Source organism: Gorilla gorilla, chromosome 13, assembly GCF_029281585.2.
Source record: "Gorilla gorilla gorilla isolate KB3781 chromosome 13, NHGRI_mGorGor1-v2.1_pri, whole genome shotgun sequence".
NCBI lineage: Eukaryota > Metazoa > Chordata > Mammalia > Primates > Hominidae > Gorilla > Gorilla gorilla.
Window position 1 is genome coordinate 27,266,754 of NC_073237.2, and position 24,519 is coordinate 27,291,272.

A 24,519-nucleotide genomic window follows, 5' to 3' on the forward strand; every position below is an offset into this window, starting at 1 on the left:
GGGGGATCAAGGAGTGGCTTCTTAGGGACATCAAAGGGCTGGGATGTGCCAAGGAGGGTTAGGGTATTTGGTATGGACAGAAGAGCAGTTCTGTGTAGCCAGAGGGTCCTATTGCAGGTCACCATCAGGGCTAATGTCCACTTCCTCCCCAGGCCTTGCACACTCAGATGCTCACTGCAGTACAAGAGATCTCCCATCTCATTGAGCCGCTGGCCAATGCTGCCCGGGCTGAAGCCTCCCAGCTGGGACACAAGGTACCTATGGAGACTCATGGGAAGTCCCAGGGAGTAGGGTGAGAGAGAGGGGACCTGACCCCTAGTCCAACCCCTTGCCTCAGGTGTCCCAGATGGCCCAGTACTTTGAGCCGCTCACCCTGGCTGCAGTGGGTGCTGCCTCCAAGACCCTGAGCCACCCGCAGCAGATGGCACTCCTGGACCAGACTAAAACATTGGCAGAGTCTGCCCTGCAGTTGCTATACACTGCCAAGGAGGCTGGTGGTAACCCAAAGGTATTGAGGGTTGGGAGGGAGGAGCTGTTACTAGCAAGAGGCTGGAGAAACAGGAACAACAGAGCTCCTCTCCTCTCCCCACAGCAAGCAGCTCACACCCAGGAAGCCCTGGAGGAGGCTGTGCAGATGATGACAGAGGCCGTAGAGGACCTGACAACAACCCTCAACGAGGCAGCCAGTGCTGCTGGGGTCGTGGGTGGCATGGTGGACTCCATCACCCAGGCCATCAACCAGGTTAGAGTCTTGGGGTGCCTTTGGACACTGAGGCTACCCTGGGCCAGAGCCTCCAAGCACAGTGGCAGAGACCCTAATAGTCTTTCCCTTTCCCTATCCTCCCCCCTCAGCTAGATGAAGGACCAATGGGTGAACCAGAAGGTTCCTTCGTGGATTACCAAACAACTATGGTGCGGACAGCCAAGGCCATTGCAGTGACCGTTCAGGAGATGGTGAGTTTGGGCGAGCTCCAGAGGACTGCCCTCGGAGAGCTGACTTTGGATATAACTTCACTCGTTCCATTATCACCAGGTTACCAAGTCAAACACCAGCCCGGAGGAGCTGGGCCCTCTTGCTAACCAGCTGACCAGTGACTATGGCCGTCTGGCCTCGGAGGCCAAGCCTGCAGCGGTGGCTGCTGAAAATGAAGAGGTAAACGTGGAGGCAACTCTGCCCTGCCCCCTGCCCCTTGTTCCTGATGTGTCAGCGTCTAGGGCTGTCCCACCCCCACCCTCTCTGGTCTTTCATAGAAAGGGGAACAGCCTCAGGGCCACTCTGCTGAAGACTAGTGAGGCTCTGGGTAGGGACAGAGGATCAAAGCCTTCAGTCACAGGTACAAAGGAAACAGCTCAGAATCTGGAGCCTTCCCAGGCCTGCCTCTCTGGCTTCTGCCGACCCTCATCTGGGCCTACAGCTGCTTCTCTGTTGTGCTGCCAGTCCATGTTCTTGTTCTTTCTTGTTGCAAACTCATGAAGCTCTTCCTTACCTAAGCCTCTAGCTTTCCAAGAAAGCAAGTAATTGGATCTTAGCAGGACACATGTAATCCCCATCCTTAAAACCCTGCATAACCCCATACAGGCCACATGGTAATCCACGGCCCTCTGATTCCCACACTCAAGCATAAAGTGCTCCTCCCCTCCTCCCCACTGTGCTTAACACAATCCTCACCACTTAGTGCCTGCGTGCTACTATTTTCCGTGTGTAGGAGGTGACCTTCTGCCTAAAGGATATGCAACCGGAAACGTCCTTGTGCTGGGAACCTTCTCTCTCTGCTTCTTTAGTCTACAATGCATGTTTTTTCTATGTCCTTAGTGACTTTTCCAAGCACAGTGGAGGTACCCTGAGTGCCCCTTGTAAAATCCATCTGTCTTTCCCTTGGCTCACAGATAGGTTCCCATATCAAACACCGGGTACAGGAGCTGGGCCATGGCTGTGCCGCTCTGGTCACCAAGGCAGGCGCCCTGCAGTGCAGCCCCAGTGATGCCTACACCAAGAAGGAGCTCATAGAGTGTGCCCGGAGAGTCTCTGAGAAGGTGACGGTGCTCATCCCTGCAGATGGTGGGACTGCCTCCAAACTCTGTAGCCTTTGCCATCCTCCTCCAGCCCTCTCAGCCCTCTCCTGTTGTCACTTCTCCCAGGCATGGGCAACCTTTCCATTTCACATGGCACCTTCCACAGTCACCATGTGACTTTCCCTAACCAGGTCTCCCACGTCCTGGCTGCGCTCCAGGCTGGGAATCGTGGCACCCAGGCCTGCATCACAGCAGCCAGCGCTGTGTCTGGTATCATTGCTGACCTTGACACCACCATCATGTTCGCCACTGCTGGCACGCTCAATCGCGAGGGTACTGAAACTTTCGCTGACCACCGGTAAGACAGGAACTGGGCCTAAGGGAGGCAGACAGGTCGGGGCACGGGGCTGGAAGAGGCAGGATAGCATTCGCTGGAATGGGGAAGACCTGGACCAGGCACGTTGGACAGGCTGGAGTGGGTAGGGGAGATCTGACTAAGCTGGGCCCTCCCTCAGGGAGGGCATCCTGAAGACTGCGAAGGTGCTGGTGGAGGACACCAAGGTCCTGGTGCAAAACGCAGCTGGGAGCCAGGAGAAGTTGGCGCAGGCTGCCCAGTCCTCCGTGGTGACCATCACCCGCCTCGCTGATGTGGTCAAGCTGGGTGCAGCCAGCCTGGGAGCTGAGGACCCTGAGACCCAGGTAGTGACCTGATGCCCCTAATTCCGGCTGGAATCACTTCCTGTCCCGCTTCTTCCTCCCATAGACCAGAGCCAACGCTTTCCCACACAGGTGGTACTAATCAACGCAGTGAAAGATGTAGCCAAAGCCCTGGGAGACCTCATCAGTGCAACGAAGGCTGCAGCTGGCAAAGTTGGAGATGACCCTGCTGTGTGGCAGCTAAAGAACTCTGCCAAGGTTGGAGAGAATGAGAGCAACATCAGGAGGGGCACTGGATTAACATACTTCCTCCTGTTCCTTAAAATCATTCCTCTTCACTCCTCTGATACCTCCAGGTGATGGTGACCAATGTGACATCATTGCTTAAGACAGTAAAAGCCGTGGAAGATGAGGCCACCAAAGGCACTCGGGCCCTGGAGGCAACCACAGAACACATACGGCAGGAGCTGGCGGTGAGTGAGAGTCTGGGGCATCAGGGACTAGGGTCAGAGAGAGGGATCCTGAAAGCCTGTGAACCTGTGCCACACATATACTCACAGCTGGAGTCACACACAGTCTTCTCTCTCATCTATCGCCAGACTTTTTTTTTTGAGAAGGGTCTTGCTCTGTAGCCATCCTCCTCCAGCCTTCTCAGCCCTCTCCTCTTGTCAGTTCTCCCAGGTGTGGGTAACCTTTCCATTTCACATGGCATCTTCCTCAGTCACCATGTGACTTCCCCTACCCCAGGTCTCCCACACCCTCCTTCTGGAGTGCAGTGGCGTGATCTCAGCTCACTACAACCTCCACCTCCCAGGTTCAAGTGGTTCTCATGCCTCAGCCTCCTGAGTCACTGGGAATACAGGTGCATACCATGCTGGCTAGTTTTTGTATTTTTAGTAGAGATGGGGTTTCACCATGTTGACCAGGCTGGTCTCGAACTCCTGGCCTCAAGTGATCCACCCGCCTTGGCCTCCCAAAGTGCTGGGATTACACTCATGAGCCACTGTGCCAGTGAGCTACATTCATGTCTGTCCCCTACCCACTTGTTTATTCCTTAGCATGTGACAACTGTATTTTTTCACCACCCTCCCACTTTCTCCAGTCACTAGTGGCCTCTTCTTAGTTGCTACATTCAGTGGCCACTTCTTGGCCTTCATCCTCTTTGAATATTTCGAAAGCATCTGACTGTGTTAACAAGCCTCTCTTTGAAATTCTTTCTTCTGCTGGGCATGGTGGCTCACGCCAGCACTTTGGGAGGCCAGAGGCTGTTGCCACGTCCTTTCATTCCTCCTCCCTGGTCCCCTGTCCGCACTCTGGTTCACACTTCCATACTCTCCCACACTTTGGCTGTGGCACCAGTTTTCTCCCTGGTCTCCCTGCTTCTGGTCCCTGCCACTCTCATCCCTCCCTACTCATCTTTCTAATTTCTAAATGCATCTTTCTAAGGTTCTGTTTTCACCTTTACTTGAAGATGTCCAAGTTGGAACTCTTGACTTCCTGCCTCCCATACCCGGTCCTTTCCTGGTCTTCCCCCATCTCAGTAAATGGCACCTCTTAGTAACTCAGTTCCTAAAGCCAGAAACCTAGCTTCAATATATTAGATTTCTTTCTCTCTTTCTCATTCCCCACATCTAAGTTTTGTTAGTGCCCCTTCCAAATACAGCTCATTTTTTCTTTTTATCTCCTACCACTACCACACTGTCCGAACCATCATCAGTCCTTAACTGGATTTATGCAGTAGTCTCTATCCAGTCACCATGCTTCAACACTTGCCCCCTCCAAGCCTCCTTTGTACACAGTAGCTAAAATTATGTTTTTAAAATATAAATTAGAGTCTGGACATGGTGGCTGATGCCTGTAAAATCCCAGCGCTTTGGAAGACTGAGATGGGAGGATGACTTGAGTGAGTTCAAGACTAGTCTGGACAACATAGCAAGATCCTGTCTCTACAAAAAATTTAAAGATTAGCTAGGCAAGGTGGCCCATGCCTGTCCCAGTTACTCATGAGTCTGAAGGCAGGAGGATCCCTTGAGCCCAGGGGTTCAAGGCTGCAGTGAACTATGATTACTCCAGTGCACGCCAGCCTGGGTGACAGAGCAAGAAATATATATATATTAGATTATGTCACTTCACTACTTAAAACCCATTAGTGATGGCTCTGCTTGCTTCTCCAGTCTCATCCTACTCTCTTCCTTTCTGTGCCCCATCCCCCTGCACCATCAGTTCTGAGAACATGCCAAGCTCTTATCTGCTGCAGGCTCTTCCACTCAGTTCTCTCCAGCTTTTCGAACACTGTGCTCCTTCCAGTTCATCAGGCTTCAGCCTCAGTGTCACCTCCTCAGAGAGCCCTTCCCTGACCACCTATCTGAAGTAGTTCTCATCACAGCACTGTCTCTATTCTCTCATAATCCAAATCACAGTCCTCAGTTTTACTGCTTGTTTATTTATTTATTACCTGTGTCCAAAACCAGAATGTAAGCTCCATGAGAACAGGGAGCATCCCTAGCCCCTTGCATAGAATCTGCCACCTAGCTGATCTTTAATAAATGTTTGCAGATTGAACCCATACATCAAAATATTTTATGACTTTCACATATTATGTAAAATTCCAAGTTCCTCGGTGTGATATTCAAGTCCCCAATAACCTTTTCTTCACCATTCCTATATTCCAGAACATTCCTTGATACTTTCCGACGTGACATCTTGGTTGTTCATGTCCTACCATTTACCTAAAATGCCCTCCTATCATCTGTATATCTTTTATGGCCTAGCTCTGCCTCTCACCCCTTCAAGGCTTCTCTCTATTTTGGGAATGAAAACCCAGCCAAAAGCCACTTTTATAATTACTTTTGTGATTTCAAACAAACAAACAAACTCCCCAGTTGCTTCAGTCAGAAACAATAACCAACTGCCTTGTTACATTCACTGTGATGTGTGAATGTCTGCACCAAATCACATGCACACAGAGTTCTACGCTGTCTCATAGTCTCAGCCACTGTAAAATCTTTCTTCTTCTTCTGCCCCCACAGGTTTTCTGTTCCCCAGAGCCACCTGCCAAGACCTCTACCCCAGAAGACTTCATCCGAATGACCAAGGGTATCACCATGGCAACAGCCAAGGCCGTTGCTGCTGGCAATTCCTGTCGCCAGGAAGATGTCATTGCCACAGCCAATCTGAGCCGCCGTGCTATTGCAGATATGCTTCGGGCTTGCAAGGTAGAAATCCTTGAGGCATTTCCGTGAGGCAGCTTTGGGCCAGAACATAGTGGGAGAGAAACTGTAGGGATCTGCGGGGCCTAAAGCTAACATATTACTCTGGGGACAGGAAGCAGCTTACCACCCAGAAGTGGCCCCTGATGTGCGGCTTCGAGCCCTGCACTATGGCCGGGAGTGTGCCAATGGCTACCTGGAACTGCTGGACCATGTACTGCTGGTAAGGGAGGGCGTTGCTTTTTCCTCATACTGGCCTCCCTGAATACACAGCCCTCTTCCTGCAGGCCTCGCACCCTGCTGTCTGTTTTGCTCAGATCTCCTCCCTACCCCACCCTCTACTTCCCAAATCTGTTCTCCTTTCCAAGTCTCGCTTTCTCCCAGGCCCCATCCTTCTTATCATCTTTGGTTCTCCCAGTCACCTCTTCCTCTTCCTCTTTTTCTTTTCTCCTCCCTTCCCACCCCCTTCTCTACTTTCGTCGTCTCCTCTTTCATCTCATCATTCTCCTTGCTCCTTGTCAGCCGGTGAATGACACAGCCCCACTGTCTCTATCACGTGTGAGGTGTGATGCATGATGTGTGCTTGGATGGGCAGCGTGGAGTTTGAGGGCTGTGGTGTGGAGTGCTCTAGGGGTAGGGGTGAGGGGGCCATGGTCTGCCCTATTTCATAGATCAGGGTAGACCCTAAGATGTGATGCTCTTTGTCCCCTGCCCGCTTCTTGCCCAGACCCTGCAGAAGCCAAGCCCGGAACTGAAGCAGCAGTTGACAGGACATTCAAAGCGTGTGGCTGGTTCCGTCACTGAGCTCATCCAGGCTGCTGAAGCCATGAAGGGTGAGGGGTGACCAGGGACAGGGACGGATGGAAAACCCTTATCATGGTGTGATCTCTGCTTCCTCGCTGGACAGCTCTGTGCTAGCCTCTGACCATAGTCCCCACAGATGCCAGGGCCTGATGATACTAACCATGCTCCCTGGTGCTTTTGACCTCCCCACTCTGCCTTAGCCTCTTTCCTCTTCCTTCATCCCACCAGGAACAGAATGGGTAGACCCAGAGGACCCCACAGTCATTGCTGAGAATGAGCTCCTGGGAGCTGCAGCCGCCATTGAGGCTGCAGCCAAAAAGCTAGAGCAGCTGAAGCCCCGGGCCAAACCCAAGGTCAGTCCTGCTCCCTTCCTCTTCCACCCTCACCATGGCAGTGTCCCCACCTTCATCTCTGACTTTACATCTCTTTCTGCAACCTTTGCTTATTGCAGGAGGCAGATGAGTCCTTGAACTTTGAGGAGCAGATACTAGAAGCTGCCAAGTCCATTGCAGCAGCCACCAGTGCACTGGTAAAGGCTGCGTCGGCTGCCCAGAGAGAACTAGTGGCCCAAGGGAAGGTGAGTGCTTAAATACCCAGAAGAATGGGGACAGGTTGGCACTTTGATGTCCACATCCACATCCATAGCCAGCGAGTCTTTGAAGTGAGGAAAATGCAGGTCTAAGTAGGCTCTTCTCCTTCCTACAGGTGGGTGCCATTCCAGCCAATGCACTGGACGATGGGCAGTGGTCCCAGGGCCTCATTTCTGCTGTAAGTGTGCAATACCACTAGGTCTCTCTCAGTTTGAGAGACTTGAGAAGGCTGGAGTGGGGATGGACCAGGGCAAGGGGCATATTTTTAAGCAAACTCTCCCTGCTTTAGGCCCGGATGGTGGCTGCGGCCACCAACAATCTGTGTGAGGCAGCCAATGCAGCTGTACAAGGCCATGCCAGCCAGGAGAAGCTCATCTCATCAGCCAAGCAGGTAGCTGCCTCCACAGCCCAGCTCCTTGTGGCCTGCAAGGTCAAGGCTGACCAGGACTCAGAGGCAATGAAACGACTTCAGGTGAGAACCCTGACCCATCCCATTGTCCCTTGGGCTATACTGCTTCAAACTGTCACTCCCGAGATGTATGTTGCTATGAGAGAATTGAGGTACTGTCTCAACTGGGACCATACCTGAGTTCTCAACCTAGGCCACTTTCTCTCTGCCCAGGCTGCTGGCAATGCAGTGAAGCGAGCCTCAGATAATCTGGTGAAAGCAGCACAGAAGGCTGCAGCCTTCGAAGAGCAGGAGAATGAGACAGTGGTGGTGAAAGAGAAGATGGTTGGCGGCATTGCCCAGGTGAGCTTCACCCCAGACGCTGAGGGATGCTGTCAGGAGGGCAGTCAGGATGCTGTCAGGAGCCAGTTGCCTGCGCTGGTCCCAACTACCCTATGCCCCTGCTGTGCATTCTCACTGAACTAAGTCCCCGATCTCCACCCTCAGATCATCGCAGCACAGGAAGAAATGCTTCGGAAGGAACGAGAGCTGGAAGAGGCGCGGAAGAAACTGGCCCAGATCCGGCAGCAGCAGTACAAGTTTCTGCCTTCAGAGCTTCGAGATGAGCACTAAAGAATCCGCTTCTATTTAACGCAGACCCGGCCCAGAGACTGTGCGTGCCACTACCAAAGCCTTCTGGGCTGTCAGGGCCCAACCTGCCCAACCCCAGCACTCCCCAAAGTGCCTGCCAAACCCCAGGGCCTGGCCCCGCCCAGTCCCGCAGTACATCCCCTGTCCCCTCCCCAACCCCAAGTGCCTTCATGCCCTAGGGCCCCCCAAGTGCCTGCCCCTCCCCAGAGTATTAACGCTCCAAGAGTATTATTAACGCTGCTGTACCTCGATCTGAATCTGCCGGGGCCCCAGCCCACTCCACCCTGCCAGCAGCTTCCAGCCAGTCCCCACAGCCTCATCAGCTCTCTTCATCGTTTTTTGATACTATCTTCCCCCACCCCCAGCTACCCATGGGGGCTGCAGAGTTATAAGCCCCAAACAGGTCATGCTCCAATAAAAATGATTCTACCTACAACCTCTGCCTGGCTTCAAGGGAGACACAAGTTTTCTCCCAGGGCAGTAGGGGAGAGAGTGGGGTTGAATTCTGTCACCCAGCTTGATCCAGCTTGAAATGGGAGAGGGGAAGACTGGCAGTCTGCACCTGAGGTCCCTTCCTCCTTGCACCCGGACCCCTAAAGTTATCCACTGGGGAAGCTGTGCCTGAGAAGTCATACTCCTGTTGTCCTCACCTCCCTGGCTAGCACCTAAGCCTCACAAAGTGTCGTTCTGCTGCTGCTGGGACAGCAGCAACCACAGTTCCTTGTGGCTACCAGGACATTCTGTTCTTCATAGCTACTCAGGGTATGTCAACAAATCCAGTCCTTGACCAAATTCAAATTTTCAAAAGAAGCTTTGCTAAAAATAATATGCCTGTAAGTGTCTGAGCCTAAGAGAACTATGGCCACAAAATTGATTGAAGCCATTAGCAAGCAAAAAAATCCCAACTTGAGGCTGCCTCGGGTAGGCACCGCTCTTGATTGGGTTGGGACACTCCTGCCTAGGGTAGCACTAAAAGTGAAGAGCTTGACCCAGGTGTGAGAATTTATCGGTAGAGGGGGCAGAGCTCCCCTAGTGGCCAGGAAGGTGCTAGCAGCCCTGTTCCAGCCACCCTGCTTATCTGGTGGGTCAGTGGAAAGAGGCAGTCAGGGAGGTGGATGCTGTGTGCTTCCACGTCCCCATCCAGCCACTCTGTCCATAATGCATGGACTCTCTGACAGTCGTCTTAGGTTGGCAACTATTTTCATGCATGATTCTTTAGTCAACCCTACCGCCCAGTACGTTATTTCCTCAAGTAGAACACAAACGCCACCCATCTGCTACTAACACCTTCTACTCCTCCCACATTAGGGAAAGCTTGAAGTAGATGGAATGTAGCTGGTAACGGTGGTTCGAGCCTCTAATCCCAGCTACTTAAAAGGCTGAGGCAGGAGGACTGCTTGAGACCAGGAGTTCAAGGCTGCAGTGAGCTATGATGGTGCCACTGTGCGCCAGCCTGGGTGACGGAGTGAGAGCCCTTCTCTAAGAAATAAAGTAGATGGAACTCTAGGACAGCCCATTAGGGATGGTGCCAACCTCCTACCATCACTCCTATCACCTGTGATTCATTCATTCAATATTTACTAAGCCATGCTTGTGCTAAGCACTGGAAAATTGAGATGTATTATCACTTCTCTGACGCAGAGGACTGGCAACTCCAGTACATACTGTGGGGGCTCCCTAATCCCAGATTCAATGTCATAGTATCAGTTGAGGACCTTGGAGATCAAATCCCTTCTATAACCTCCCCGACAAGTGGCAGTCCAGACTTTGAACTCCAGCTATGAGCCCAGGACAGCTGCTTACTCCTGTTACCATTTCCTTGTCATGTCCTCAGGAACTGGGACCAATCACGTACTTCTCACTAGTGATACCTTGGGAGCCATCTGGGGAGAGGCTTTAAAACCTATTAGACCAGCAGCTCTTCAAATGTGGTCCTCAGACCCCATAGGTCAAAATTATTTTCATAAAAATACCAAGACATTATTTTCCTTAGCTGGGGATGGTGGTGCACACCTGTAATTCCCAGCTACTTGGGAGGCTGAGGCACCAGAATTGCTTGAACCTGTGATGCGGAGGTTGCAGTGAGCCGAGATCACGCCACTGCACTCCAGCCTGGGCAACAGAGCAAGACTCAAAAAAAATGTCCTTGATGAAGTAAAAAAAAAATTTTTTTTTTTTTTTTTGAGACAGAGTCTCGGTCTGTAGCCCAGGCTGGAGTGTAGTGGCGTGATCTCGGCTCACTGCAACCTCCACCTCCTGTGTCCCGGTTCAAGCAATTCTCCTGCCTCAGCCTCCCGAGAAGCTGGGATTACAGGCACATGCCATCATGCCTAGCTAATTTTTGTATTTTTAGTAGAGACAGGGTTTCACCATGTTGGCCAGACTGGTCTTGAACTCCTGACCTCGTGATCTGCCTGCCTCAGGCTCCCAAAGTGCTGGGATTACAGGCGTGAGCCACCACGCCCAGCCTAAATGTATTAATTTAATTAAACCTTAATCCTTAAGGAAAAGGCTTTTCAACATTCTGTCTGATAAAGTGGGAAGTATGCATAAGACATTTTGCATACCAAAGTATGATGGTTTTCTGGAGGAAATAACTTAGGCCATTCTTTGAGTCGTGAGCTGAACTAGCTGCTCTTTTATGGAATGCCACGTTTACTCAAAAGAATGACCGACAAACTGTGGTTATCAGATTTAGGTAGCTGGCAGAACTTTTCTAAAAAGGAACAAAGTGAGTCTGTCACTTCAGGGAAAAATCTGACAGTGTTTGTTGCCAATTATATAATTCAAGCTTTCAAGTGAAAAATCGAATTTTGGAACACTTGTATTTGCTACATGAGCTTCACAGCTTCCCAAAATTTAAAACTTAAAGACTTTACTGTTCTCCAATATAATACTATGAAGAAAAACAAAGACTTTACTGTTGAAACCTATTGTGATTTTTTTAAATTTTATTTATTTATTTACTTGTTTATTTATTTTTGAGACAGAGTCTCGCTCTGTTTCCCAGGCCGGAATGCAGTGGTGCAATCTCAGCTCACTGCAACTTCCACCTCCCGGTTTCAAGCAATTCTCCTGCCTCAGCCTCCTGAGTAGCTGGGACTACAGGCGCGCGCCACCACACCCAGCTAACTTTTTGTATTTTTAGTAGAGACAGGGTTTTGCCATGTTGCCCAGGCTGGTCTCGAACTCCTGAGCTCAGGCAATCCACCCACCTCGGCCTCCCAAAGTGCTGGGATTACAGGTATGAGCCACCGCGCCTGGCCTGAAACCTATTGTGATTTTTAAAATAATGTATAATGAAACATTAATATTTGGAAGATTTGCATAGCTCAGTGAATCAACTATTTTCCATATGACCAATGCACGGTGTTACAAAATTATGCACGGGTAAAAGATCCAATCAGGTGCAGTTCAGAAAAACGGATTTTTTTTTTTTTTTTTTTTTTGAGACAGAGTGTTGCTCTGTCACCCAAGCTGGAGTGCAGTGGTGCAATCTCGGCTAACTGCAACCTTCGCCTCGCAGGTTCAAGTGATTCCCCTGCCTCAGCCTCCCGAGTGGCTGGGTTTACAGGCGTGTGCTACCACCACACCTGACTAGTTTTTGTAGTTTTAGTAGAGACGGGGGGGGTTTCACCATGTTGGCCAGGCTGGTCTCGAACTCCTGACCTCAGGTGATCCACCCACCTTGGCCTCCCAAAGTGCTGGGATTACAGGCGTGAGCCACCACACTTGGCCAAAACAATGGATTTTAGTTTAACAGTACAAAAAGGTCACTGATATGGTTTCACATTCTACATTGCAACTGCCCCTTAAGAAACTGCCAATTATCGGCCAGGCACAGTGGCTCAGGCCTGTAATTCCAGCACTTTGGGAGGCTGAGGCGGGAGGGTAGCTTGAGCCTAGGAGTTTGAGACCAACCTAGGCAACATAGTGGCACACCATCTCTATTTAAAAAAAAAAAAAAGGGCCGGGTATGACGGTGCACATGTGTAGTCCCAGCTACTGGAGGAGACTGAGGTGGAGAGAGCACTTGAGCCCAGAAGGTCAAGGCTGCAGTGAGCCAAGCCGTGATTGTGTCTCTGCACTACAGCCTGGGTGACAGAGCCAGACCTTGTCTCAAAAAAATCATAAATATGCCAGGCCCGGCATGGTGGCTCACACCTGTAATCCCAGCACTTTGGGAGGCCAAGGCAGGCAGATTATCTGAGTTCAGGAGTTCAAGACCAGCCTAGCTAACACAGTGAAACCCCGTCTCTACTAAAAATATAAAAAGTTATCTGGGCGTGGTGGCGGGCGCCTATAGTTCCAGCTACTTGGGAGGCTGAGGCAGGAGAATGGCGTGAACCTGGGAGGCGGAGGTTGCAGTGAGCCGAGATTGTGCCACTGCACTCCAGCCTGGGCGACAGAGTGAGACTCCGTCTCAAAAAAACAAAACAAACAAACAAAAAATACAACAGTTAGCTGGGTGTGATGGCTTATGCCTGTAGTCCCAGCTACTTGGGAGGCTGAGGCAGGAGAATCACTTGAACCTGGGAGGCGGAGGTTGCAGTGAGCTGAGATTGCCCCACTGCACTCCAGCCTGGGTGACAGCGCGAGACTCTGTCTCAAAAAAATAAACAAATAATAATAATAATAAATAGGCCAGGTGTGGTGGTTCACGCCTGTAAGCCCAGCACTTTGGGAGGCCAAGGCAGGTGGATCACTTGAGGTCAGGAGTTCGAGACCAGCCTGGCCAACATGGTGAAACCCTGTCTCTACTAAAAATACAAAAATTAGTCAGGCATGGTGGTGCATGCCTGTAGTCCCAGCTACTCAGGAGGCTGAGACAGGAGAATTGCTTGAACCTGGGAGGCGGAGGTTGCAGTGAGCCAAGATCGCACCACCGCACTCCAGCCTGGGCAACAGAGCGAGACTGTTTCAAAATAAATAAATAAAATAATAAATAAATCTTTCCAACTGCATATCTGTTGTGAGACACGATTTTCTTCATATGTCTCAGTAACCAACATATAGCAACAGATCAAATATGGGAGGAGATATTGAGAATACAGCTGTCCCCTTGGAAGCCACAGAGTAAAGAGATTTGTAAAAATGTAAAATAATTTCCATACTCTCATTAATTCGGGGAATGGGAATATAGTTATCTTTCATTTAGAACATTATGTTAACATGGTTAATGTGTAATGAGTTTATTTTTGTTATTTTTAACGAATTGATACATATTTAAATTTTTTCTCAAGTTTCATTTTAATATGGCAACTATTGGTAGATATAACCCACTTCAACAAAAAAGCTGTTTGGGGGTCTTCAATACTTTTTAAGAGTGTAATGGGTTCTAAGACCAAAAGACCCACACCGTATTAGTATATTTGAAAAGTACCCGGAACCTGGTACATAAAAAACTCATCTGGCAAATGTTCATGAAGTGCCAACTCTATGCCTGGTGCTGTGATAGGCCTTGGGGATTCAGAATTTAGAACAATCGTTTCTGTTGAGGACTCACAGACCGGCGGAGGCGCCAAACCGGTATAAGAACAGTTATACCATGGGACTAGGATGAGGGTGAGAGCCCGCACCAAGAACACGCACCTATTAGGTGAGGCGGTGGGAAGAGAAGTGGCCAGGGAAGGCTTCCCAGAAAAGCTGACACTTGATCTGAGTCTTAAAGGCCACCAGGAATCAGCCAAGGGGATGGGCATTTTAGGGAGAGAGAACAGAATGCATAAACTGTGGAAGCTTTAAGAAAAGTATGGCTATTTCCAGCTCCTGCACGTAGCTCATTACGAATGCAGCATGAGGTACGAGTATGAATACTGGGGGTGAGGTTGGGCATGGAAGGAGATGAGGCCAGAGAGGCAGGCAAGAGCCAAAACAACGGGCCTTCTATACCATATTAAGAAATGTGGATTTTTTTTTTCTCCTCAAAACAGGCAGGGTGCCCGCACGCCTGTAATCCCAGCTACTCAGGAGGCTGAGTCGGGAGGATCACTTGAGCCCATAAGTTCAAGACCAGCCTGGGCAATCTAGCAAGCTCCCGTCTCAAAAAAGGTGGGGGGACAGGGATTAGGGAGGGGTTTTGGAGAATTTTAGATAATATTCGCATTAACTTTTAAAAAGATATTTGACAACAATGTCATGGGACAGTCAAATGAATGAATGAGTTGAGGAACCAGAAGTAAGACTACAAAACAGACTGAAGAAAACATAAGGCGCGGCCAGAGGCCAGCCCAGACAGACCCGAGGAGGAACCTCCTTGGTAGGAGGCAGCCTCTCCAGGATTAGGTGGATGTGAGACGGGAAGGGCAGGGGAAACCCAGTGGTCTAGCATAGGCTACTGGTGGATGAGGCGTCTTCCACCGAGTTAGAGGAACACTGCGAAGTCAGGCCAGGGTTGCTCTCCGTGTGGCTAGCAGGCAGCTAAACAGATCTGAATGCATTTCCACGCCACCTCCCCACCGCCCCGGCCAGCGGCCTCGGGTTCCCACGGTCCCCAGCCCACTGCAAAATCCAGGCCTCCCGCCCCTCTATGACTGGAGGGTGGGGGCGAGGCTAGCAGCTCCCTCCCGGCTTCCTCCGCTTGTTCTCTCCTCCCCTTCCCCCTCCTCCCGGCGGCTCTCCACTTCCTTTCCCCCCACCCCACCCCAGGGAAAAACGAAAACAAACACCCTCGCGCCCCGCGCCTCCGACTCCCAGACCCCACGACCCGGCTCCGGCGCTGGTTTGGCGGCCTGGGTCGGAGAAGGCACCTCGCCCCGGACCCCCTATGCCCCGCAGCTCAGTGACTCTTCCCCTCGCCCTCCGCCTTCCCCGCCGCAGCCCGGCTCCGCCTCCCAATGGGGAAACATCCCAAAAAAGGGCAGAAAAGAAATTTCAGCATGAAGTTGGCCCACTGGGAAAGAGAGGAGCGTCCGCGGGGAGCGGGGGAGAAGAGGGAAGGCGCGCGGAGGGGAGTGGGGCCAGGCGGAGCCGGGGGCGGGGAGCGGAGGGGCTCGGGACGCGTCCGGGTGGGAGCGGGGGCGGGGAACGCGCGGTGACCAGCCCGGCCGCAGCCGCGTGGAAAATATGCGGGGCACGTGGGGGGCGGGGCGGGGAGCTGGGTCCTGAGCCGCCGGGTGCTCGCAGGAAGGGCCTGGCTCCAGGGGCAGGGGCTGGGAGGGGAGGCGAGGGGATGAGAGGTCAGGCCGGTCCTGGGGGCAGCAAGCCCGGCCACACTTCCCACCGCGACCAGGGCTCTGGGCTCGCTTCCTGCTTCAGTTTCCCCAAGCTCCCGATGAGACTCCGCTACTACCACCACGTCGATAACGCAAACCTAGAGGGACTCAGGGTAAACTGAGGCACGCAAACTGCCGAGGAGCTCCTCCTCCCAAGAGACATTTAATCCGGGGGGATTTGCAGGAAACTTCTAAATTAAGGGTAGCGGCTGCTGCAGCTGAGGGGGGGCACGCCGGTCCCTGCGCCCGGGCAGCTGCCGTGAGCTCACGCCCCGAAATAGCCCCAGGGGCCCCAGCCGCAGCTGCCACTGGGTCCGGCTGTCACTCAGAGGAAGCACGGAGCCCCCAGCCCAAGGGTCCCCTCCCCTTCGCAGCGCCGGGGTTTTTGCAGCCGACCGTCGGCCACATTTTCCTCCGACGGCTGGCAGGGAAGAGGGGAATGGGGGCGGGACCCCAAGGGAGGCGGTCCCCAGTGGGTGGGCGAAGGGGGCGGCCGCACCCCCCGGCCGGGCCGTGCTTCTGCCCCTACAAGGTTTGGGCCGAGGTGGGGGAGGGTCCTGGTTGCCGGCCCCGCCCGGTCCCTCCCCGCCTTTTAGGCGCCCGCGTGGCCGGGACGTCCCAGTCCCCCTCGGTCCTCCTCGCCTGCTACCGCTGCACCCAGTCCGCTCAGCCAGCGCAGTCCGTCCGGTCCTCACCGCCTGCCGGCCGGCCCACCCCCCACCGCAGCCATGGACGCCATCAAGAAGAAGATGCAGATGCTGAAGCTGGACAAGGAGAACGCCATCGACCGCGCCGAGCAGGCCGAAGCCGACAAGAAGCAAGCTGAGGACCGCTGCAAGCAGGTTAGGGCCGGGCCCAGTGCAGCCTGCTCTCCCCGCGCCGAGGGCAAGGGTGGGCCGCTGCCATGGGTCCCCCAGCCCCGGGCCTGCCCGCCAAGGCTCTATCCCACCCAGGGTGGGGGCTGGGCCTTCGCAGTACCCTCAGGGCCTTCGCCAGAGCCGCTTATCTCCCCTACAATAGCCTGGGGAAGCCCCAGGCCCCTGGTTTCCATTCTGCCCTTGCAGAGCGCGGTTGGTCCTGCTCCTTGGGGCCTGAAGTTTTCTCTGTACCCCCAACGGGTCCCACCAGCACCCTTGACTGTACTATCCCTCTTATGTTATTCCGCTTCCATCCCAGTAGCCTCCAAATCTTAGTAGCTCCCCTACACACACCGCGTCTCCATTCTGGGCCTGGGCCCCCTCCCAGCCTGGCTGACCAAGTCCCCTCTGTCCCAGCTGGAGGAGGAGCAGCAGGCCCTCCAGAAGAAGCTGAAGGGGACAGAGGATGAGGTGGAAAAGTATTCTGAATCCGTGAAGGAGGCCCAGGAGAAACTGGAGCAGGCCGAGAAGAAGGCCACTGATGTGAGTGTGGACTTGGGAGACAATGGGAGGAGTTAGGGCTCTGGGAAGGGGCCCCCCCAGGTATGGGAATAAGGGGATTGGGGCACCTTCTCCCCTTATGTCCCCAGCACCAGGAGAGAAATGGTTTCATCTCAGTAACCAGGGCTAGGGTAAACTTACACAAGTAATCCAAGACAGTGGATAAATCAAAACCACCTACCACTTCCCCCAGAGGACTTAGCCCTGTAATTCTGTTTGGTTCCAGCTTTTAGAATGTACAGTGATCAAGCAGTGAGTCATTGTGGGGGTGGAAGGTATAAGAATTTACCATCTACCTCAATTAATCCTCCAGCTGAAATTGGAGAGGAGACTGCAGCCGTTTGGGGATGGGGGGATGTGGATGTGAGGTGCTAGCCTGCAGGAGGAGGGAGAGGGATCCAGAGATGAGGCCCCACTTGAGTTACAACCCTAAGGGGCCATTAGAAATTCCCTGGCCTTGACCTCTGGCTTCAGCAGCCGTGCTGTGCCCTGGGGCCCCAGCTCAGGTTCTAATGGCTCCTCATTTACCCTCATTAAGCTGTCAGCCTGGAGACCATGCCAGGCCACAGGGCAGAGGGACAGGGCCACAAATGCCAAAGCAGCTACCTTGGCAGGTCATTTACCCTGAGATTTCTCTGCCCACCCCACAACCCCAACCAGACTTCACTTCCTGCCATTCCCAACCCCCAGCTTAAGGTAGGAGAATGGCCATATGGCTTTGGTGTGGTGGTAGTTTCCCCATTCTCTGCCTCAGTTTCCCCATCTTCCTTCCACCCAGGATTGTTTTAAGATGAACCTATGGTTAGATTAGCATAAAGCATGGTCTGAATATCAGAGATGACATAGCTGTTTGTGTCGACTGCTCATGTTCCCAGCCCCCCAGGGGTTGGGCTTCTGTGACCTCCAGCCTCCAGTTTTGGTTCTCCACCAGTCCTGGCACTTGGGAGGGAGCTGACCTGCAGCTGCTAGCACAGACGACCCTGGGCATCTGACACTCTATAAATAACCAAGGCCCAGTGCAGCTGGAGGCAAGATTGGAAACCCAAGTTGCTGGTGGGGGCTGGAGGGGCAGGGGGGACAGGGACAGAGCTGGGGAGGCAGAGCCGCAGCACCAGGAGCAGATAGGAAAGACTGCCCAAGCTTTCTGGTGACCTTGAACACAGCACTCAACTTACATGGTGCCTCAGTTTCTCCCTCTCTCTTGCTTCCCATTTTTCTAATGGGGACAGCAGTGCCTGTCCTGTGGTTAGAGAGCCGCCCCCGTAACTGGGAAGAGCTTGAGAGGCAGGAAATGGCACATATCAGTCCCATGATGAGGACCCCAGGACTTCCCAAACTTTCCAGAGTCTTTTGTCACCCCACCATCATGCAGAGTTTTTTCTTTTACAGTCTCACCTCTCTCTAGGGTAGTCCTCCAATGTCCCCCACAGTGATTCTTCCCAACCCCCAGTGCTGTCCCCAGAATGCTTCCACACTGAGTCATCCGGCCCTGTGCCCATGATGGGCTCTTGTCACTCTAGGTGGCCAAGCTCCAGGTGCTGAAGGCACCTGGAAGACAAGCTACCATCTACTCTCTATATATGGTGCTGTTTCTCCTGCCCTACAGTCCGACCAAGGACCTGCTTCCTATGCTCTGTCCAAGCGCTGCCCCCAGCCCCTCCCCCCACCTCCTTTCCCTACACAGGTCCTCTCTCCTTTCCACTCTGAAATCTCAGGGTCTCTGTGTCCTTGTTTTTGACAGAGAAAGGGGATAACCTAATATTTATGGAATGTGGACCCTGTGCAGGCAATGTACTCAGTGCTTTCTGCATGTTATTTTACAATTTCCCAAACTTGGCTTATCATCAGAATCACTCGGGGGCTTTAAAAAAAAAAAGAGAAGATTCCCAAGCCCCCGCCCTACACATCCCAATTCAGTGGATCTAGCATGGAGTAAGAGAACCTGTTTAGTTTTATGAGTCTCACCGAAGGTCCTGTTGATTAACTGAGTATTAAAAGCAGTGGATTATCTCAGAACAGCCTTAAGAAGGAGGAACTGTTATTGTTAACTCCAACTTGTGAAGGAGGAAACTGAGGCTTAGAGAGGCTAAATAAGTTGCCCACAGTTACACAAGTGTTGAGTGGCTGAGCCGTGGCTCAAAGACAATCTGACTCAGAGCCAATGCTCTTAACACCAGGCTGCCCTGCTCCTCTCATTTTCCTTTACTGGCGCTCGCCTTGCTCTGCCCTTTTTCTCAGTGTTTGACCAGTTTTTTGGATTTTTTCCAAAACCTCCATGGTTTTGCCTCTTACTGCAAGCCCAGGGGCTGAGTAGACATCCCTCACACTGCCCCTGCATTGCCCCCAGCTCTCTGCTGGCCTTGGCAGGGAGCCCCTTGCTACAGCCATGGGTATTCCTTATAGGCCTGCCTCTTGGGCTTCTTGCTGGGAGTCTGTCTTACAGCTGATGACAGATGACATCACTGAACTTGATACTTTTTTTTATTTATTTATTTTGAGATGGGATCTTGCTATGTTTCCCAGGCAGGGCTCCTAGGGTCAAGCTGAACTCCCGCCTTAGCCTTCAGAGTAGCTGGGATGACAGGCATGCACCACCATGCCCAGTATCACTGAGCTTGATTCTGTGATGGGCTATTCTTAGCAGCAGTGACGTCTGGTTGGCCTGATTCTTCCCCCATCCCCTTACCTGGGCCAGGCTTTGCTGTGTAGGAATCAGAGCTGCATCAGACCTGGCCCCAGCACTTGAAGTGCTCTCACAGGGAACAGGAGGACTTGTGTGCAGGTGACCTTTGGGAGACTAACTGTGCACAGTGCAGGAGAGGCCCTGCAGCAGGGGAGCGGAGCTAGTCAAGCAAGGAATGCATGTATTTTTTTGTTTTTTTGAGATGGAGTTTCGTTCTTTTTACCCAGGCTGGAGTGCAGTGGCATGACCTCAGCTCACTGCAACCTCCGCCTCCTGGGTTCAAGTGATTCTTGTGCCTCAGCCTCCCAAGTAGCTGGGATTACAGGCATGCGCCACCATGCCTGCCTAATTTTTTATTTTTAATAGAGACAGAGTTTCACCATGTTGGCCAGGCTGCCCTCAAACTCCTGACCTCAGGTGATCCATCCGCCTCAGCCTCCCAGAGTGCGGGGATTACAGGCGTGAGCCACCATGCCCGGCCTGAATGCACATTTTTTACTGGAGCACAGTCTGGGCAGAAGATGATTGGTTGGGGAAAAATCACATAGAATGTCTAGAAACCAGGAAGCCTCAGTTCTTTCTGAGAAGAATCTTGCCATCCTCTGGAGCCTCTCTGATCCTTATCCAAGGCTAACAAGGCCTTTTTGACCCCTGACCTCTGACCCACAGGCTGAGGCAGATGTGGCCTCCCTGAACCGCCGCATTCAGCTGGTTGAGGAGGAGCTGGACCGGGCCCAGGAGCGCCTGGCTACAGCCCTGCAGAAGCTGGAGGAGGCCGAGAAGGCGGCTGATGAGAGCGAGAGGTGGTCAGGGGCCTCGGGGAGGATGGTCTGGGAGGGAGAAGGGAGCCTGTCTCTGCTGGTCCTGACCCTACGCTCACCCTCTCCCTGCCTTTCAGAGGAATGAAGGTCATCGAAAACCGGGCCATGAAGGATGAGGAGAAGATGGAACTGCAGGAGATGCAGCTGAAGGAGGCCAAGCACATCGCTGAGGATTCAGACCGCAAATATGAAGAGGTGACAGCCTTGCCCCTCTGCCTGCTCGCTGCCCAGCCTGCAACATGCCCAGTCCTTCTCCACTGATCTACCCTCTCTTTCTCACTCCCCCCAGGTGGCCAGGAAGCTGGTGATCCTGGAAGGAGAGCTGGAGCGCTCGGAGGAGAGGGCTGAGGTGGCCGAGAGGTAAAGATACCCGGGGGTGACAAGTGAGCCCATTGGCCCTGGGGCCTTCCACACAGTGGGAAAGTAGCATCCTAGGCTTGGGGCTGTAGGGACAGGCCCTGTTCTCTGACCCCTGCCCGCTGCCCCCAGCCGAGCCAGACAGCTGGAGGAGGAACTTCGAACCATGGACCAGGCCCTCAAGTCCCTGATGGCCTCAGAGGAGGAGGTAGTGACCCCTCTGAACCTTTCTGGGCAATGGCGCCTTCTCTCAGCTCACCTTCCCTCCGTCTCAGCACCGCAGGCTGCTCTTTCTCAGCTGCTGGGGATCAGGAAGGGCCTGGGGCTTCTGAGCCCTGCCTGCTGTCACTCTCACAACTTTGCTCTTCTCTTCTCTCCTCCACCCATCCCCCGCTGTGCCATCTCCACTGTCTGGCTTCGCTGTGCCCTCACACCCTGCCCCCCCCCCCCGCCACACACCCCCTGCAGTAAATGTGGGGACCTAGAGGAGGAGCTGAAAATTGTTACCAACAACTTGAAATCCCTGGAGGCCCAGGCGGACAAGGTAGAGGGGAGCAGAGGGGCAGTGAGGATGGGGTCCCACAGGGGAGGGAGGTGAGGGGCCCAAGGCAGGGAGGGGCTGGGTGTTCAACGGAGGCAAGATGACCAGGAGCCTATGGGGTACAATGGAGAAATGAAGGATCTGTGGTAGCGCTGTACTGATGGCGTGTGTGTGTCCCCAAAAGTATTCCACCAAAGAAGATAAATACGAAGAGGAGATCAAACTGTTGGAGGAGAAGCTGAAGGAGGTGAGAGTCCTCTTCCAGTTCCCAGTCTCCCCTCAAGCCACCCTAATCCTTGCCAGAGATGGCCTGTGGCAGGACACTTGAGGGTTGGGATGGACAAGAAGCTTGACTTAGGCAATGGTCTGTGGGAGGGCCTAATTCTTTGCCATTTCTCCCATCCTGCCTTTACCCCCAGGCTGAGACCCGAGCAGAGTTTGCCGAGAGGTCTGTGGCAAAGTTGGAGAAAACCATCGATGACCTAGAAGGTAAAAGAAGCCTTTATAAGTAGGTCCACACCTGCCATGATTATCAGTCTGTCCTGTACCTTCTCATCCCATTTTATTTGCCACCAATAAACTAGGGTTGGGCCACCTAGGACCCTACCAACTCCCCAACTCTGTGGGCCATGTCTACAATTCAAGTAGTTGTAGCTGCCCACGGCGCAACAACTCCAGTGCTTCTCAAACTTCAGCATGCATGAGAATCACTGGGAGAGTTTTAAAAACAGATTCCTTGACTCTGCCCCAAAGAGATTGCTGACTTTGGGCTGGAGGATTTACATTTCTAGCTAGTTCTCTGGTACTGCCAATGCTGCTGGTCCTCATGCCACACTCTGAGTGGCACCCATATAGACAATTCCATCCCCGAGTGTAACACAGTAGAGTTCTAGTGCAGAGACTGGCTTATTAACTAGAGAGCTGTTGGACTGAACATCTAGGTCTGCATGACAGCACTAATAGAAAACACTATTTTAAGCTAGATTTGACAAAAGCAAACATCCAGATATTTGTGAGTCTGTGGCTATTTCTATTGTTAATGATGATGTGGCTAAAGTTGCCTTTCCTTTTTATTCTGTGATAACCCTTTCACTTTCCCACTTCTCTCGCTTCCAGCCTTCTCAGGCAAGCTCCAATTTTACCTCCAGCTTTAGGAGGTTTGCCCTTTCTGGCTCCAGCACCCTCCCTCTCCCCTCTAAGCAAGCACTCCTGCTTGTCGAGAGCGTTGTACACACAGCTCCCTGGAGAGGCAGGAGCTCCTGTGGGTAGAGCCAATTTGGGGTACAGAGAAGGACAGAAAAGAGATGGGGTAGAGATGGGGAGAAGGAGTTCCTGACAGCTGTCCAGCCTGTTCCCTGGCCTCCCTCTCTCACTCTGTCTTTGTGTACCTCTGATTCCGTTTTTCTTTCCATTGCTCTCTCTCCTTCCTTTCCTCTTTCCCTCCACTCCCTTTCCCACACTCCCACCTGGTCCCCTCCCTGGACCCCCCAGATGAAGTCTATGCCCAGAAGATGAAGTACAAGGCCATTAGCGAGGAACTGGACAACGCACTCAATGACATCACCTCCCTCTGAGCCCCACGCCAGCGCGGCCACCTCAGCTCTCTTCTCTCCTCTCCTTTCCATTCTCTCTATGGGGAGGGGAGCAGGCAGGAGGAGCAGAAATTGCCAACATTGCACAGCCAGGCTGGGAGCAGCCTAGGGAGAGCCCCCATCATGCCCACCACCCACTCTGGCACTGGCTTCATCCTTTACCTATCCCCTTCCACCCTCCTTTGCTGCTTAATAAACTCTGAACTTGGTCTCTATGCTGTTTTCCTGCCCTCCAGAGAGCACCTCTATCACCACCACGGAGCACTGGTTCACTCCTGACACGCTGCCTCTTACTGACATCCCCAGCCCCTGCACTGAGCCCACCCACAAAACACCATGGCCCACGCTGAAGCCCCTCTGCACAGGCACTCCCTGGCTGTCGCTCTCTGACTCACCGCTGCATGTGGGCACGTGTGGCCCCATCAAACCATGACCGCCTCTGGTGCCAATCCCTGACCTCAGAGCACTTAGCTGGGGTTCCAGGATCAAACAGAGTGACTGGAAAGGAAGTAGGGTGGTGAGGTGCAGGACAGGGGCAAGAAGGTTGCAAAAGGTCTGGAATGGAGCTTGGAAAAATGTTGGATATCAGCAACATGGGGCTTTCACTGCAGCAGCAGGTCTGTTTTCTACCTCAAGTCTGTCTGTCTGGCCCTTCCTTTCCTGGCGCAGTCTTTGTCTTACCTTCTGTCTCCAACTTTCTTAAAACTTCTAAAGAAGAGGATAAAGTAGTTTATGACTCAGGCCTCCCCACCCCACCTCTATGACCCCAAGGCCTTGAGTGAGGCATCCACGTCCGTCCTGTTCCCCTCATCCTAGTCAGTCCATCTGTTTGTCTCTGCCATGGGGCCCTGAGGTCCCTGAATGCATGTGTCTTCCTTGACCTACTCCATGTCTATATGTCACCTTCCCCTGGCCCTGCCTCCCCACGTCTCCCCCTTGTGTCTCCCTTCTCCCTCACCTGCTGCTTCCCCTCACAGAGACCTTGGCCAGTGCCAAGGAGGAGAACGTCGAGATTCACCAGACCTTGGACCAGACCCTGCTGGAACTCAACAACCTGTGAGGGCCAGCCCCACCCCCAGCCAGGCTATGGTTGCCGCCCCAACCCAATAAAACTGATGTTACTAGCCTCTCAAGGCCCTGTAATCCTTTCTTTGGTGTTGGCAATGGAGTTTGAGGGACCCCTGAATGAGCAGGGCCTGGGTCCTTGCTCTGCATTGGGACTTCCTTTTCAGGGGAAACTGGGATGGAGGGCCTGAGCTCATTGAGGAGGGGCTGTGAACAGGCTCTGTGAAGCAGGGAGTCTGACAGGACTGGGGGACATCGTGGGCCTTGTGCCCTACAGGCAGAGGAGCTGCCATCCACAGCACCACCCTGTTCCAGCAGCCAGCTGGGCCAGACAGCACATCCTGAAGCAAAAACTGCAAGAAGTGACACATTTTCCTTGAGCAGGGTGAAAACCCAAAAGCCTGAGTGTGATGTTAAGCCTAGGGCTGCTGTCTGCCCTACCCCTCAACACATACACTGCACACACACACAAACACACACACACACAGCCATCCCAACAGTATCAGTCATTTCTGT

The 24,519-nt window shown here is 52.9% G+C and overlaps 2 protein-coding genes across 11 annotated transcripts in view; both read left to right on the forward strand.

Annotated features, from left to right (window-relative positions):
• The window catches only part of TLN1 (talin 1), a 33,935-nt gene extending 25,187 nt beyond the window's left edge, over positions 1 to 8,748 (forward strand). For both annotated transcript variants that reach the window (XM_031014184.3, XM_063696252.1), the window contains 19 exons: positions 153 to 254; positions 338 to 508; positions 593 to 742; positions 853 to 954; positions 1,034 to 1,153; positions 1,888 to 2,034; positions 2,205 to 2,371; positions 2,529 to 2,712; positions 2,803 to 2,928; positions 3,027 to 3,143; positions 5,700 to 5,885; positions 5,995 to 6,102; positions 6,607 to 6,712; positions 6,912 to 7,036; positions 7,135 to 7,260; positions 7,389 to 7,451; positions 7,563 to 7,745; positions 7,896 to 8,024; positions 8,169 to 8,748. In XM_031014184.3, the coding sequence (XP_030870044.2) occupies positions 153 to 254; positions 338 to 508; positions 593 to 742; positions 853 to 954; positions 1,034 to 1,153; positions 1,888 to 2,034; positions 2,205 to 2,371; positions 2,529 to 2,712; positions 2,803 to 2,928; positions 3,027 to 3,143; positions 5,700 to 5,885; positions 5,995 to 6,102; positions 6,607 to 6,712; positions 6,912 to 7,036; positions 7,135 to 7,260; positions 7,389 to 7,451; positions 7,563 to 7,745; positions 7,896 to 8,024; positions 8,169 to 8,294 (2,538 nt within the window). In that variant the 3' untranslated portion in view covers positions 8,295 to 8,748. The remainder of the gene's footprint in view (positions 1 to 152; positions 255 to 337; positions 509 to 592; positions 743 to 852; positions 955 to 1,033; positions 1,154 to 1,887; positions 2,035 to 2,204; positions 2,372 to 2,528; positions 2,713 to 2,802; positions 2,929 to 3,026; positions 3,144 to 5,699; positions 5,886 to 5,994; positions 6,103 to 6,606; positions 6,713 to 6,911; positions 7,037 to 7,134; positions 7,261 to 7,388; positions 7,452 to 7,562; positions 7,746 to 7,895; positions 8,025 to 8,168) is intronic.
• Positions 8,749 to 14,972: 6,224 nt separating this feature from the next.
• On the forward strand, positions 14,973 to 24,071 carry TPM2 (tropomyosin 2). Of its 9 annotated transcripts, none has more exons than XR_010130162.1 (10): positions 14,973 to 16,368; positions 16,801 to 16,926; positions 20,297 to 20,430; positions 20,526 to 20,643; positions 20,738 to 20,808; positions 21,274 to 21,349; positions 21,531 to 21,593; positions 21,766 to 21,835; positions 23,175 to 23,555; positions 23,916 to 24,071. XR_010130162.1 is itself a non-coding variant. In XM_055351595.2 (9 exons), exons 1-9 carry the CDS (start codon positions 16,255 to 16,257, stop codon positions 23,369 to 23,371), a joined length of 969 nt encoding a protein of 322 aa, XP_055207570.1. In that variant the 5' UTR covers positions 14,976 to 16,254; the 3' UTR covers positions 23,372 to 24,071. The 9 variants fall into 9 exon arrangements, 5 of the variants coding, with proteins under 5 accessions (XP_055207570.1, XP_055207573.1, XP_030870046.1 ...); XR_010130161.1 differs by lacking the exon at positions 21,274 to 21,349 and adding an exon at positions 20,938 to 21,013 and having other exon boundaries at positions 14,976 to 16,368; XR_010130164.1 differs by having other exon boundaries at positions 14,978 to 16,368; positions 22,838 to 23,555.
• The last annotated feature ends 448 nt before the right edge of the window (positions 24,072 to 24,519 follow it).